This window comes from Oncorhynchus tshawytscha, linkage group LG01 (assembly GCF_018296145.1).
Source record: "Oncorhynchus tshawytscha isolate Ot180627B linkage group LG01, Otsh_v2.0, whole genome shotgun sequence".
Lineage (NCBI taxonomy): Eukaryota > Metazoa > Chordata > Actinopteri > Salmoniformes > Salmonidae > Oncorhynchus > Oncorhynchus tshawytscha.
In genome coordinates, this window is record NC_056429.1 from 38,888,780 (window position 1) to 38,906,262 (window position 17,483).

The following is a 17,483-nucleotide window of genomic DNA, read 5'->3' on the forward strand; positions in this document are numbered from 1 at the left end:
CAATGTATTGAGTATTTTTTCATATTGAGAGCTCTAAATTCGTCCGAGAATATCACAGTGAGATGAAACCATGACGGTAGTAATGTACAGTTCGCAATTGATTAATTATTAACAACTCTTTTGACTGTGTCGAGAGTCACGATTCGTTTTTCCTAGTGACTCGTTCATTTTAGTCACTTGTTTGACCTAATGGATAATTGTTCACACGGTGCAAGAATGAATGCAATTAATTGATTTTGAATGTTATGGACACAGCTTTGAAGAACCAAAACATACACAGCCTTCCTCTGCTCAAGACAACTCGAGAAAACAAATCGCTTGAGGGTATCACGCCTGCTCCCGCTCTGCCCCACAGGCGCTCAAGGGTGCCGGGCTCCCCAGCATTACGCACTCCTGCCACCATCATTACGCACACCTGTCTTCCCCCGCATCAGCGATTATTGGACTCAATCACCTCTGTCATTACCTCCATTATATCTGTCTGTTCCCCCGCTCTGTTCCCCGCCTCAACATTGATTGTCATATGTCCTTGTATACCCGTGTGCTGACGCTGTTCATGTCTTGTTCCATGTCTGTTCCGATTAGATGTTTGACTCCCCGTACCTGCTTCTCTACTCCAGTGTCGGTCCTGACAGAGGGTGCTGCTGCAGTGCGCAAACGATACAGTGCTAAATAATCTCCCTGACCTGGCGGCAGACAAGCAATAGCGTTCCGCCAAGAGTCGTTCCTAATCTAGTCCGGTTGTGGCTGCAAATAGACCTCTTTTCAAAGGTATCAATAAATGATTGTATTTGTATGCCTAGCAATCATAATCTAGTCCGGTTGTGGCTGCAAATAGACCTTGTTTCAAAGGTATCAATAAATGATTGTATTTGTATGCCTAACAATCACGAATGTACACTGTTTGAAGCAGACTTTTATGAGACTCAGTCACAAATGACCGCTCCAATAAGACCCCTATGGTGAACAAGATGGCAGTATTGTGATTGTTTAGAGTTTTAAGTTCATCGTTCGCTGGTAGGGGGTCCTGCGTACTCTGGGCATTGCTGACTCAAATGAACGAAAGATTCGTTCTTTTGACTGAGCGAGTTGAAAAGATCAGATTCAGTAAAAAGAGCCGAACTTCCGGTCACGACGCGATTGCTGAAATTGCTAGACTGTCCCCTTTAATATGCAGTCTCCTAGTCTGGGCTCCGTCGCTCAGAGGGAGAGTAAATTGATTATTTGTCTGGTTCAGCCAAAAAATGTGACACACCACTCCTTAATCAAATATGGTATGTGAAACCTGACACTTCAGTCAGCTCCGCTGACAGAGTGGTAGCGGAAGGCAGACAGATGGGGCTTTCTGGCACCAGAAGGCACTTGACCCTGCGACGTTCACAGAATGCTTTGTACACCAAAATGTCCGTCAGAAAAGTTCAAGAATCGCTCAAACTACCCTAAATAAGACGTGTAACATCTAAGAAGCTGTAGTCTGAGCTGTAGTAAGACTCATGGGCCTTGGATGTGTCTGGCTGTCATTTCGTTTTGTGAGGTTTAAAACCACAATCAGTTGTTCTCCAGAACACTGACCTTTATCCCAGGTTCTCCAACTGGACCCGGTTCCCCCTCTCCGCCAGGAGCACCCTGTGTGGAAAAGAGAAGAGGAGAAAGACAAAAAGTGTGTGTGTGTGAGAAAGAGTCAGCGAGTGTATCCAGATGTATAGTGAAATTCACAGCTAACCAGTATTTAAATTAAACAATAGTTACTTCAGGTCCTTGCTCTCCATCAGGTCCTGCATCCCCCGTGGGTCCTTTGGGCCCCTAGAGGAGAGAATCAGCCAATCAGTGGTCTCATGGGTTACTGTGATATCATGTGATGTGGCGGATCATGGCTTGATTGAGTGCAAGGCAAAAACAGAACATAACATAAACCATGGCTATAGGGGTTATTGAAATAACTTAGTCAAATAAACTGAGCATCACGTAAACCATGGATATGGGGGTTATTGAAATAACTTAGTAAAATAAACTGAACATAATGTAAACCATGGATATGGGGGTTATTGAAATAACTTAGTCAAATATTTGTTGTTTGACATTTTTGATGTTCTTGAGGGGTTCTCCACTGTTTTCCATGAAATATGAGCATTTGGAGACTTATTCTTGAGAGGGCTAATAATGGGGTAAAGTGTGTGTATGTGTGTGTCGTGCATGCGTGCACGCATGTGTGTTTCCTTCCCTTTGTGTGTGTGTCTAATGTGTTTGTGAGCGCGTGCATAGTCAGTATCAAAGGCTGGAAAAAGTAGTCACACACACATCCCATCAGCCACATGAAAATCACCCAGCTCCCCCCTGATTGTTTTTTACAGAGCACTGGAACAACTGATTAACTGGGGGTTGAGTAATACCAGATCTGATTAAATGTTTAGACTGGGTGGGGAAAAAAACATTTCGAGCGACGGCCTGACATGTTTTACCCTGACAGGATATGCCTCAGGAGAAAGAGAGGCTTAATCGTTTTACCAATGAATGTCCACTTCACAATGATAGTCAGACATTTTTTTGCACAGAACAATCACAGTCACAGTATGTCACAGATTTTTCCCTCGTCAGGTTGTAAGGGAGGTCAGCTAAATTCCTTCTAGTGTGCAAGCAGCCAATGTGTTTAGGGTTTTAGGCAGGGTCACTGTAAAGCACTGTGACAACTGTTCGATTGATTGATTGACTGATACTCACTGGTTCACCATGGGCTCCCCTCTCTCCAGTGCTGCCAGGGATCCCAGCTTTCCCCTGAGAGAGACAGGTCAGAGGTCACCAACATATAGTCCCACCACAGGATGAACCAGATACAGAGCCTACCAGAGGGACTCCCCATGGATCTGATCAGACTAGAGAAGCAAACATACAGACCAGTAAGTCATGCAGAAAAAAAAGGAGGGGGCGGGGGTTATAATATTCCAGGAATGGAGACGTCCCCGTTGAGAAGAGAAGGGACAAGCCAATAAACTTGACTCCTGAACCTGATCCATAGCATCCTGAACACAAACACCGGGGAACAGTTTCTGTTACAACTGGGGAAAGAAGCTATTGACCTGTGGCTTTCAGCGGCGTGTCGACGGTATAAAGTCTTTCAAAAGGGTATCAAAGGTATTACTATCTGATCTGAAATATTATGTCGCTGACTTCATCTGTGATCGGTGTGATATTCTACACACATCGCTTGGCCATTGTGGTGACAAAGTTGCACGATGTTCGAGACAAACGACACAGAGCGCAGCCATCTCAGCGTCGGTGTCATATTCCTTTGTCCCCGAAATTAATTCCACATCGTTCAGAACAACAGTTACAAATTCCACTTACACTTAGTATAGAAGTGCAACGTCAGGACGTTAAAGTTGGGGCTATGACATAACTCTCTCTGTAGTACTGTAACTCTTTCACATGAAGTTCCAGTAAGGGACCTCTACGTGCTCTACTATTTACAACCCCTGTTGTAACGGTGAGTGTAAAGCATTACTCAAAATCCCCTAATAACATAATAACCAAATTAAATATGTCTGTACAACAGCACATAACAAAGAGATTTGAAAAAAAAGAAAGGAGAATGGTCATTTTCAGAACTCTTACAAAGGCCCTGAGAAGAGAGAGTGCTGAAAACATTGTAAATCATAAGAGTCAACATAAGACGGGAATATATTTCATTAAAAGTGTAAATCAAAGCTTTGTTTGCACAAATGTTCCTAAAATGTGTCAGAGAGGACTGAAAAGAACATCCAGCCTGTTGATCTAAGAATGGTGGAGGTTAATGAAGCCATTTGTCAATGTCACTATCGTAAAGTGCATGCAATCATCCTCTAATTCATAAATATTTTATTCAACCGCAGCTTAGTTTTAATGAAGATTGATAGAGAGATATATACTGTATGACAGAGCAGATGACGTACAGTACCACACTTGCAGTCTCACTGTTCCTCAAATATGTCTTTTGCAACACTGAACACAAGATGGCACTGTGGCACTGTCACTGGGGAGAATACAGAGCTCCTCTGCACTGCCTGTCAGATCTATGTTTACTTTAGTCGTTTCCTGACGGCAGTAGACATACTGTTAGATACTGACGGCAGTAGACATACTGTTAGATACTGACGGCAGTAGACATACTGTTAGATACTGACGGCAGTAGACATACTGTTAGATACTGACGGGAGTAGACATACTGTTAGATACTGGAGAAAACATACTGTTAGATACTGACGGGAGTAGACATACTGTTAGATACTGACGGCAGTAGACATACTGTTAGATACTGACGGGAGTAGACATACTGTTAGATACTGGAGAAAACATACTGTTAGATACTGACGGCAGTAGACATACTGTTAGATACTGACGGGAGTAGACATACTGTTAGATACTGACGGCAGTAGACATACTGTTAGATACTGACGGGAGTAGACATACTGTTAGATACTGGAGAAAACATACTGTTAGATACTGACGGGAGTAGACATACTGTTAGATACTGAGGGAAACATACTGTTAGATACTGACGGGAGTAGACATACTGTTAGATACTGACGGCAGTAGACATACTGTTAGATACTGACGGCAGTAGACATACTGTTAGATACTGACGGGAGTAGACATACTGTTAGATACTGGAGAAAACATACTGTTAGATACTGACGGGAGTAGACATACTGTTAGATACTGACGGGAGTAGACATACTGTTAGATACTGACGGCAGTAGACATACTGTTAGATACTGACGGCAGTAGACATACTGTTAGATACTGACGGCAGTAGACATACTGTTAGATACTGAGAAAGACATACTGTTAGATACTGACGAGAAAACATACTGTTAGATACTGACGGCAGTAGACATACTGTTAGATACTGACGGGAGTAGACATACTGTTAGATACTGACGGGAGTAAACATACTGTTAGATACTGACGGGAGTAGACATACTGTTAGATACTGACGGCAGTAGACATACTGTTAGATACTGACGGCAGTAGACATACTGTTAGATACTGACGGCAGTAGACATACTGTTAGATACTGACGGCAGTAGACATACTGTTAGATACTGACGGGAGTAGACATACTGTTAGATACTGACGGGAGTAGACATACTGTTAGATACTGAGATACTGGGAGTAGACATACTGTTAGATACTGACGGCAGTAGACATACTGTTAGATACTGACGGCAGTAGACATACTGTTAGATACTGACGGCAGTAGACATACTGTTAGATACTGACGGCAGTAGACATACTGTTAGATACTGACGGCAGTAGACATACTGTTAGATACTGACGGCAGTAGACATACTGTTAGATACTGACGGGAGTAGACATACTGTTAGATACTGACGGGAGTAGACATACTGTTAGATACTGACGGGAGTAGACATACTGTTAGATACTGACGGCAGTAGACATACTGTTAGATACTGACGGGAGTAGACATACTGTTAGATACTGACGGGAGTAGACATACTGTTAGATACTGACGGGAGTAGACATACTGTTAGATACTGACGGGAAAGACATACTGTTAGATACTGACGGCAGTAGACATACTGTTAGATACTGGAGAAAACATACTGTTAGATACTGACGGATACTGACGGCAGTAGACATACTGTTAGATACTGACGGGAGTAGACATACTGTTAGATACTGACGGCAGTAGACATACTGTTAGATACTGACGGGAGTAGACATACTGTTAGATACTGACATACTGCAGTAGACATACTGTTAGATACTGACGGGAGTAGACATACTGTTAGATACTGACGGGAGTAGACATACTGTTAGATACTGGAGTAGACATACTGTTAGATACTGACGGAAAACATACTGTTAGATACTGACGGGAGTAGACATACTGTTAGATACTGACGGCAGTAGACATACTGTTAGATACTGACGGCAGTAGACATACTGTTAGATACTGGAGAAAACATACTGTTAGATACTGACGGCAGTAGACATACTGTTAGATACTGACGGCAGTAGACATACTGTTAGATACTGGAGAAAACATACTGTTAGATACTGACGGCAGTAGACATACTGTTAGATACTGACGGGAGTAGACATACTGTTAGATACTGACGGCAGTAGACATACTGTTAGATACTGACGGCAGTAGACATACTGTTAGATACTGACGGCAGTAGACATACTGTTAGATACTGACGGGAGTAGACATACTGTTAGATACTGACGGGAGTAGACATACTGTTAGATACTGACGGGAGTAGACATACTGTTAGATACTGACGGGAGTAGACATACTGTTAGATACTGACGGCAGTAGACATACTGTTAGATACTGACGGCAGTAGACATACTGTTAGATACTGGAGAAAACATACTGTTAGATACTGACGGCAGTAGACATACTGTTAGATACTGACGGGAGTAGACATACTGTTAGATACTGACGGCAGTAGACATACTGTTAGATACTGACGGCAGTAGACATACTGTTAGATACTGACGGCAGTAGACATACTGTTAGATACTGACGGCAGTAGACATACTGTTAGATACTGACGGCAGTAGACATACTGTTAGATACTGACGGCAGTAGACATACTGTTAGATACTGACGGCAGTAGACATACTGTTAGATACTGACGGGAGTAGACATACTGTTAGATACTGACGGGAGTAGACATACTGTTAGATACTGACGGGAGTAGACATACTGTTAGATACTGACGGGAGTAGACATACTGTTAGATACTGACGGCAGTAGACATACTGTTAGATACTGACGGCAGTAGACATACTGTTAGATACTGTTAGATACTGAGAAAACATACTGTTAGATACTGACGGCAGTAGACATACTACTGTTAGATACTGATACTGGGGTAGACATACTGTTAGATACTGACGGCAGTAGACATACTGTTAGATACTGGAGAAAACATACTGTTAGATACTGACGGCAGTAGACATACTGTTAGATACTGACGGCAGTAGACATACTGTTAGATACTGACGGCAGTAGACATACTGTTAGATACTGACGGCAGTAGACATACTGTTAGATACGGACGGCAGTAGACATACTGTTAGATACTGACGGCAGTAGACATACTGTTAGATACTGACGGCAGTAGACATACTGTTAGATACTGACGGCAGTAGACATACTGTTAGATACTGGAGAAAACATACTGTTGGATGGAAAATCTTTCCTTGTAGTTTTAAAGACTTTAATATTGAGGATTAGAGTTGTAAGAGCGTCAAACTCTGCTCAACGGAACGGACCCCTTACCCCCAATCTAAAACCCCACTCTTCTGTACATCAATGTACATTAGAGATGGTTCATGAGGATAGGGACTTCGTGGGCTCACCATGTCATAACAGTGGGGATTTCCAGTTGCATTATTGTGTGTTTTACCGCTGAGGAAAAATGACCTGTTTTAACACCCACGGTAACTACACCCATTCCACCTGACACACACAAAATGATCCGTGTTCATAGACCTCGCTTTATACAAATGATGGCATTTAGACACTGAGCAGGACAGGTCGCTGCTAGTGTGTGTGTGTGTACGCAGCGGCGCATCAGTTAAAAACAATTACAAATATCGCTTGTCAAGTCGTACACCAAAGTGTGACTTAGGAGAGCTGGAAAAGAGGTCATTTATCAAACTAAATGAACCGGCCAAGCATCTGTGAATGGATCCAAGATTCATTGAGCATGCAGCAGGTTCTATTCGGCATTATTATTTTATGCATTCTTTATTTAACCAGGCAAGTCAGTTAAGAACAAAATTCTTCTTTACAATGACGGCCTACAACGGCCAAACCCGGACGACACTGGGCCAATTGTCTGCCGCCCTGTGGGACTCCCAATCACGGCCGGTTTGTGATGCAGCTTGGATTCCAACCAGGGTGTCTGTAGTGACGCCTCAAGCACTGAGATGCAGTGCCTTAGACCGCTGCGCCACTCGGGAGCACAACATTGAGAATCATCACCTCTGGCCACACAGAGATAAAGAAAGACACAGAGAGAAATGTGTGTGTGTACTGGGCTGACAGCAGCCAACACCAACATTTATGTGAGGCTCACTGTTAATACGAAGTCCTTTGGTATGCGTGTTTCTTTAATTAATTTCCCTTCAGTGGGGAACTGCTATATAGTTCAGCGATTATATTACAACTCTGCAATCCATCATTAACTAAGCACAAACGCAGATCTTTCCCCTTGTTGCAAAGACCGTTTGTACATTAAAACATCTCAGTCTCCGTTTACCGCCACCAGGGACACAGGAGAGTAGAAGCACACCGCAGCCAGGCAGGCCTCAAGGTCTGGGCACTATGGGACAGTCTGTCACATGTGCCTGCACGCACACACATGAAAGAGCCCACACGCACACACACGCGCACACCCTTCAATTTATCCCTCTGACTCTCGGTTGTTTTAATCAATCAAATGTGTCTTTCACACACACCTTGTTGTTTCAGTGCACCTTTTTAACGAGGGCTTATATTACAGGTAGGAAGCTGTAGTGGACATTCTTTATAGGGCCAGGACTTTTGTTACGTCTCATGTAGCTGTGGTGTTGTTGTACACAGTGATAGGTATCTTTACCTTATAGAACCTTTCAATCAAACCCGTCAAAGGAAACGGAGATACTACAGGTGAATGTAATGCAAGATACTCACAGGTTTCCCTGGTAGACCTCTCTCCCCTGGACCGCCAGCTTTCCCCTGCAAGAGGAAAAGGTATGGAATAGATGGGTCAGGGACGATAATTGCATGATGAATGTACCAGTACCATCCCTAGTGGACTAAATGCACCTGTTGGTGTTATGTAAGTCTTATGGATGTCTTCCATTGTTCCAGGATATCCACAACTTAGTGGAGGTACTATAGTTCACCTGTTAACATTACTGCTCCTAACTGAACTGTCCTCTGTTAAAGGAAAATGCCACTGAAGGTATTAAAGCTAGAATAGAGGAGATGCTTTATTGTCCAACTTTCAACAGAAATGTATCCTTTTGCAGTCATAATACTATGACATAGGACATCAAAGAGTCAGCGATGTTGCAAGTGCACTGGTCCGTTATGTTAGGAACCACGACACTCATCTAGATTCATCCAAGTACCTCCCCTGACTCTCCGTTCGACCTTTGGGTCTGCCGTTTTAGCCAATGGCTCTACCCAATATACAGGATGTGTTTTTAATGAAATCCCCCAACCTAATTGGAGACAATGACACTAGCAAATATAAAGCCAGGGGTTGGGTGTTTTATGTCTTTAGCTCAGGTTTCATCACTGTGAGCTGGAGGAGGTTGTTTAATTTGACGATAACGCGATATAGCCTTCAGAAGAATGGCACACGCCGCAAATAAAAACGACCTCCCACACAGATCTTAACGGCACGCTCAACCTTAGCTCATGGCGTCCCATGGGTAACCTTTTTATTCAAATGTAGGCATGACATATGTTTAGTATATTGGGGGGGGGGTTTCAACGGCACCTACACAAATGGGCCATTGACCATGTTTTCTGCGATATTCCTGCCTTGATAAATGTGTAATTTAACGGAGGGTCTAGCACATTTTTCCCTATTTGTCTGCCTCTTTACTCCAGTGTGCTAACATGGCTAACTATCTTGGAAAATATCTGTAATGTTGTACTTATTGTTCATTTATTGTACTTATAGCCCAACAGACTCCCATTTACTACATGGAGGAGAGCGCTCCTTGTCCCGGAATCGCCCAGAATGCACCGCACAGCCCATTGACGTACAGTAGCACGGGCAACGTTTCCCCATCTCCTCAAAAGTATATCTGCCGTTGCGAATGTCAGACTCATCCATTTGCAGGTTGAACATGGTGAGATGTAGACTTCTAAATGTATAGTGTTTAGTTGATTTCACAGCTAACTAGCTACGTTACATGCTGATATTGTCTTTGGTATTATTGTGTGTAGTAGTGTTTGCTAACCAGCTGACCATTGCATTGTGGATTTTTGTGGTCGAATTGAGCTGCAACAGATTTCCATAACAATTTTCCATGTTGCTACCAACCTCATTACAACGCCAAAATGAAACATTTGTTCACAAAAAACATTGTTCTTCAGTGTTATTTAACATCGTAAATTAAAGGAATGAGTGGTTTTGGGTGAATTTTCCCTTCAACAGTGGGGTCTGTTCTGTAGAATGATTTCAGGAGCAGGGGTGACAGGAAGTAGCCGTGCCTCATTCTGGCCTGTCATTAGTCAGGTGAACCAGAAAGGACTTCAATTATTTTTAGTGGTCTCCTGGAGCCTTTTCCACGTGCACTCTAGTCAGTATAAGGACAGAGGCATCTGCAGAAACATGCTCAGTGACACACAGGAACAAACTGGCGCGCACACACACACACACATGTTGTGTACACATTGCTGTTGTTAAATAGAAATCAGACACGTTCTTGAGGCCTGTGCCTCTTGTCTGGGGACAAGAAAATGTGACAGAAAGTAAAAGCCAGACAGGTGACCCCCAAAATAATTCAGAGTACTCACAATGAACCCAGGCTCCCCTTTCTTTCCTCCTTCACCCTGCTCTCCCTGCAAAGGAGAGGGGGAGAGACATCGAGAGGGAGACAGAGCAATAGAAAGAAAGAGAGAGACATCTCAGTGAGGCAGCAATAAGATACTTTTAATCAGGTCAGAGTGCACAGAACAAGGTTTTCAGGTAGGTTAAATGAGGACATGCATTATATTATTCTTTGGAGGGTGAAAATATGTTTAAAAGAGTGTTTACCTTGGTGCCCTCAGGCCCTGGTTCCCCAAGTGGACCCTCTGCACCCCTCGGCCCCTATGACACGGAAACGCATCTGCTTAGCCATGTCTGTGTGTGTGTGTGTGTCCCGGGTCTCTATGACACAGAAACAGCTTAGTCCTCTCTGTAACCAACTCTGTTTACAAACCACTCAACCATCACATCACACAACGGCACTCGTATATACAGGCAACACACCCACCCACACACACTCACAGCTACTTAGTAGTGTACAATATGGGATATGGGGGCATTGGTGTTGAGAGCAGCATATGGGAGCAGTGAAGTGTGCAGGCCTTTTTTTGTTTCTTTGAACACATGGAGTTCCATAGAGACAAAACAGATGGATCACTTAATATCCCCCCCAAGCACCAAACCCTCTCTGCAGCCCCAGATAGAGGGTGGAGATAGCCATCTTTAAATAAGACCCCTCCAGGCTGCTTTGATGCTGTGCTCTTCCTGTTCTGTCTGATTGGACTATTGTGTCCGTTCCTCTTTGTGTCACTCCCTGAGGTTCTAACATTCCTCTCCTGCCTCACAGGTAGGCATTTCCAGCAACCCCATCTCTCTCTCTCTCTCCCTCTCCCTCTCTCTCCCCCCCTCTCTTTCTCCCCCCCACTCTGTCCTCAATACATAAAAAGCCACATTCAGTCTTAAGAAGTGTGTGTGTGTGCTTTACTGGACTGTGCTGCTCTGTCTGCTTATAGTGGACTCTGCTAAGCTACACACGACATTTACCTTGGTTCAGGCCAAAGATACACAGTGGGAAAATAAGTCAAACAGAGTCAAAATATGTGTTTTCTTACTCATAAAACTATTCAACACAGCTATGTGAGTGAGTGGATACATTGTATGGGTCTCCGATGTCCACCTGGCTTTCAAGGCCAAGCAAAATGATAGCAGAGCCACCGCTAGTCAGGCCAAATCAAAAGAAAGAAATGCAAGGATAAATTTAATAGCTGAATTGGAAATTGCAACTTTTTTTAAACTTGATCCTAAAGCTGTAGGCTACAGTTGGGTGAATGGCTCATTCAGGTTAGTTAACAAGCACTATTGCAAACGCCTCATCCAGTCAGTTATATGGCTTAGCACAGAAGCCTCTGTTCAAGTTCACACACACTTATCATTTATACAAAATCTTACTCAAATTATATCCCGGTTTGAATTGGTCAATTGAGTGAGCAAAGTGAGATATCAAAGCCAGAGATAGCCGAGAGGTCAATGAGGACAACTGAAAGACACAAAGACAGTAGGTCAAGAGGTAAAAGATTATGCGTCAGACTGAATTATTGGTCCCTAGCTATTGTCTGTCTGCAGGTAATAGTTTATAGTACTACTGTAGTTCATAGTCCACATATCCAGTTAACTGCCAAAATAAAGGAAACACTTACAGAGCTGGCCGTGGCATAAGCAACATAAGTGGTTGCTTAGGGCCTCTGGCACCTAAGGGCCCCCCTGACCAGTTTTTTTTAGGAACTCAGTTGCGGTCTAAACTGACTTTTGAGAATCAGAATAGTAGAATACACTAGGTGCAGGTTCTACATGTTCTGTTAGTCAATTAGCACATGTCTGATACAATTCTTTATATTGGTAAATTAATCTAGCCAGCTATCTAAATTTAGCAATAATGGGCAAATTACTGAGCGGGCACAAAGGGCACGTGCCCTGACCACCAGGGGGATCCCATTGATTTTGTTAGTCACGCTCACTCAGATATCATATTAGCAAGGCATAAGTCATTGCAAAATGTGTAGAATTGCATGAAGTAAGTTACACAATTTTAAGATTTTCCCTCCAACCAAATCTTGCTTATGGGCCTCAAACGGCTAGGGGCGGCTCTGGAGGGATACAGTATTTTATAATATGGTTCCAGAGTTGATTAAGCAATTAACATCCCATCATGCTTAGGGTCAAGTATAAAATGTCCAGTTGCCCATTATTGTGGTTACCATGGCTAGAAGAGATCTCAGTGACTTTGAAAGAGGGGTCTCAAAGGAGCTAAAGGGTTGTGTGTGTGTGTGTGTGTGTGTGTGTGTGTGTGTGTGTGTGTGTGTGTGTGTGTGCGTGAGTGTCTCAGTCATCAGATCTCAACCCAATTTAACACTTATGGGAGATTCTGGAGCTGGGCCTGAGACAGCGTTTTCCACCACCATCAACAAAACACCAAATTATTACATTTTTCGTAGAAGAATGGCGCCGTAACCCTCCAATAGAGTTCCAGACACCTGTATGCCAAGGCGCATTGAAGCTGTTCTGGCGTCTCGTGGTGCCCCAACGCCCTATTAAGACACTTTATGTTGCGTGGCTTCCTTTATTTTGGCAGTTACATGTAGTTACTACTGGGTCATATCTACTATTTGACTGCAGGTAATATCTTGTATAGTTATGTAAGATCATCAAACGGAGCAATAAAAAATACATTCCTGAGACCAAGCGTGCCATCTTCCCAGACTGAATTGCTCTCAGGGATAATAAATCAGAGAGAAAGAGATAAGAGGGGTGAAAGTAAAATATTCCTGTTGGCGTTTCCTTTATTTTGGCAGTTACCTGTAGTCTAGGAACAGACAGAGAACAGAACAGACAGCATCCTCTGTATGCTCCCAGCCTGTAGTTACTACTGGGTCACATACTATTCCTAGAATGCACTGTCTCTTTGTCCTACCGTACACTGTGACATAATGCATTGTAAACGTAACATTGTATCACACATTGTATCACCCAGACTTTATGTCTTTATAGCTCGGAGGGTGAACCATAAGAGAAGGCCAGGGTTAAGATAACAACTGTGAGATTGGCCCCGTGGCGGCGTAGACCGGCAACGACCTGAGCCGTTTCGCTTTGCTGCTGTACAGTACTTTAGCCTGTAGTACACGAGCGATAAACACTGGAGTATACAGTCATGTATGTTTATATCAGAACAGATGTTCCCAAAATACCAGAGGGCATTCAAATCATTACCAACACTACGCTTTCCTCATTTACTGTAATGAAACACTCTGGTGTTCGTTCTGGTTCTACAAGTTCTGTGGTGATCTAGATGTAGCGTGTGTTGTGATTCAGCGGAAAGATCAGATATGTCTATTAGCCATGTCTGTTTGGGTGGAAGGGTGATTGAGGAGAACTATAGTATGGCTTAACAAAACAAGAAATGCTACCAACCGCATGGCGACGCAAGTGTGGTTTATAGTAAACACTGAGCATACAGTCAATGGGATGTGTGTGTGTCATGTGTTATGAGTGTGTGTCAGCAGAGAAACATTTGTGGGAATCATAGCCTATGTAGGAATGTTTGTACCAAGCTAACATGCTCACATTAGCACAATGTGGGCAAAATGCGGGCTAAAATATTTGCCCCAAGCTCGTTTGTTCATTCGCTCCACGTTGGCCCCCCAAGGCATTTTCCCAGAGTGGCCAGCCCATATCTGGTGAGGGCAGGCCTCACTTTGCCTGAAATAAGCCCTTCATTTCCTAGCAAACATGCCCACATTGGCACGGTGTGAGCCAAACGCAGGCTAAAATATTTGCCCCATTTAGGCTTTCCACATTGAGCAGATGAGCCTTATTTAATAGGAATTGATTTATCTATAATGTATTTATTACAATTTAATGTGATGCACATATGGCATATTCTTTAAGCCTTGAAGGTATTTAGGGAATGTGCTAAACCGTTTCAGATAGACAACCAAGTTGTTACATACACTAGATATGTTTTTTAAAGAAACTATTAACCTTTTACATGGGATTTGGACTATATGGATAGGGCTAAATTGAAAGGTTTCTTACGAATTCTCTTCTCAATAGACAAACATAGGCTCATGCTGTTCAGAACAACCTATGGTATGATGCCATGTCATATTGTAACTGACATAGTGATCATAAACGTTGACACTGTAGATGACATGAGTTTTATGATATGGAAATGTGAAGTGCACATTTGGACTCATGGGTGTTTGGCTTGCTTTGTATGACGGTATTTATTATAATCCTCTACATCTCATCTTTCAAAATACATCGAGTCCTCTTCATTTACAGCATTTCCATCAGTCTGACAACAAAACATTTGCTAAACTTGCCCAATTAGCGGGAGGGATTGGACAACTTCTTGTCGCGGTAGGTGCTCAAGTTCAGTACAGCTGTCAGTCAAACCCACACAGCGCTGTGAAGCGCAGAGCCAGAGCTCTGACGTCATGTAAAGCATGTTATTGTAAAGCCACAACGTTCCAATTTAGGTGTTTATCAGTGCCCATATCTGCCATTGAGTGCAAAGGGCTACGGTTCTCATATGTCACATGCACTTATTTAAGTATTTTTAAAGACTTAATAATTGGCGGTGTACAAAATCATAACAACTTTTAACATCACGCAAACAGAACACTTCAACCGGAACGACACTCTCGGTAGGTTGCACAAAAGAACTGGCGGCAGGCAGCGTTGTGGGTTAAGAGTGTTTTGCCAGTAACCGAAAGCCTGCTGGTTTGAATCCCTAAAGCTGACTAGGTGAAAAATCTGTCGATGTGCCCTTGAGCAAAGCAATTAACGCTAATTGCTCCTGTAAGTCTACCTGGATAAGAGTGTCTGCTAAATAGTAAAATGCAAGACCACAAATATTATATTCTGCCTCAAACTGGGTGGTGTGGGTTAGCCTGTGTTGGGCTTCGTATAGGCTGTCAGGGGTTCTCTGACTTTCTGGCACCGGGAACCCTTTTGTAATAGCAAATTCATCGGGGATCCCCTCAGCAAAGGTTTTAAAGGCCCACTTCTTGGCATCAGATAGAACATTTAGCCGTTTTCAAGCTAATGTTCTGCAACTCCACACCCCTCTGTTGTGTAAAAGCCGAGGAATGGGCCTGGAGAATTGTAACCACTCTTAAATTCATAGACGGCTATGGATGCAGGGACTGATATAAAAATGATCGTTTTACCAATGTTTTGAGGCTATACACTGTTTGTTTACATTTACATTGTTTACATTGAGTAAAACAAGCTTATATTTTGGGCTCTGTTGGGGTACCACAGTTAAAACTCAGCTCCTGAGGGATTTATAAATTATATTCTTCAAGAATCAATAGGTAAAAAATGGCCGCAGCAACTAATGGTTCTAGCTTTAAATTACAGTGCATTTATGTTAAAAATATATATATAATCATTGGGGATCACAAGAATTATTACATTGTAAAATGTATAATTGGTGGAGCACTGTGGATACCAATATTCCTGTGAGCTTCCCAAGGCCAGGTTGCCCTTTGTTATGAACATACATTGCAGATTAATAATATTACATTGTATTGTATCTTATTTTATTATAGCCTCTAAACTTATTCCACGGATTGCTTGGCCTAAATTAGTTTAATCTGTTGTTTTGAGAAATATTAATTGAATATTTTAATGTAAAAATACACACTACTGTTCAAAAGTTTGGGGTCACTTAGAAATGTCCTTGTTTTTGAAAGAGAAGCTATTTTTTTGTACATTAAATTCAAATACAATTGATCAGAAATACAGTGTAGACATTGTTAATGTTGTAAATGACTACTGTAGCTGGAAACTCTTCTTTCATGGAATATCTACGTAGGTGTACAGAGGCCCATTATCAGCAACCATCACTCCTGTGTTCCAATGGCACGTTGTGTAAACTAATCCAAGTTTATCATTTTAAAAGGCTAATTGATCATAAGAAAACCCTTTTGCAATTATGTTAGTACAGCTGAAAACTGTGGTCCTGCTTAAAGAAGCAATAAAACTGGCCTTCTTTGGACTAGTTGAGTATGTGGCGCATCAGCATGTGTGGGTTCGATTACAGGCTCAAAATGGCCAGAAACAAAACTTTCTTCTGAAACTCGTCAGTCTATTCTTGTTCTGAGAAATGAAGGCTATTCCATGTGAGAAATTGCCAAGAAACTAAAGATCTCGTACAATGCTGTGTACTACTCCCTTCACAGAACAGCGCAAACTGGCTCTAACCAGAATAGAAAGAGTGGGAAGCCCCGGTGCATAACTGAGTAAGAGGACAAGTACAATAGAGTGTCTAGTTTGAGAAACAGACACCTCACAAGTCCTCAACTGGCAGCTTCATTAAATAGTACCCGCAAAACACCAGTCTCATCAACAGTGAAGAGGCGACTCCGGGATGCTGGCCTTGCAGAGTTGCAAAGAAAAAGCCATATCTCAGACTGGCCAATAAAAATAAAAGATTAAAGATGGGCAAAAGAACACAGACGCTGGACAGAGGAACTCTGGCTAGAAGGCCAGCATCCCGGAGTTGCCTCTTCACTGTTGATGTTGAGACTGGTGTTTTGTGGGTACTATTTATTGGAAGCCAGCCCATGCCCACCTTGCTCCCCGAATACCCACGTGGTGCCAATGGGGTCATGTTTGCTGGGTATGGAATTAATATATCTTGTTTGTGTGCTTCAGGTGAGACAGGAGAAGGAGACGATGAGAGAGCAGGAAAGACTGAGGGATGAAAAATTAAGTGAGAGTGCTAGCGGACCACAGTGAAGGTGAGTGCGTGGTGACTGGGCACTCTGCGTCTCTCGTTAGCATGTCCTCTTTACTTCTCTCTGCTGATATAAATAGACATTTGGATGGAACACTGCAACCGACTGGCCATGGCACCGACTGGACTGGCCCCTGGCACGGGTGCCAACCCACATTGGCACCACGGACGGGCAGAGGCACTTACTCTAC

At 42.9% G+C, this 17,483-nt stretch overlaps 1 protein-coding gene across 1 annotated transcript in view; it reads right to left on the reverse strand.

Annotated features, from left to right (window-relative positions):
• LOC112250505 (collagen alpha-1(XXIV) chain) overlaps positions 1-17,483 on the reverse strand; it is a 205,918-nt gene that overhangs the window by 61,461 nt on the left and 126,974 nt on the right. Inside the window, exons 30-35 of the mRNA XM_042321159.1 lie at positions 10,779-10,832; positions 10,538-10,582; positions 8,693-8,737; positions 2,719-2,772; positions 1,750-1,803; positions 1,573-1,626 (exon numbers count right to left, since the gene is read on the reverse strand). Of these exons, the coding sequence (XP_042177093.1) occupies positions 1,573-1,626; positions 1,750-1,803; positions 2,719-2,772; positions 8,693-8,737; positions 10,538-10,582; positions 10,779-10,832 (306 nt within the window). The remainder of the gene's footprint in view (positions 1-1,572; positions 1,627-1,749; positions 1,804-2,718; positions 2,773-8,692; positions 8,738-10,537; positions 10,583-10,778; positions 10,833-17,483) is intronic.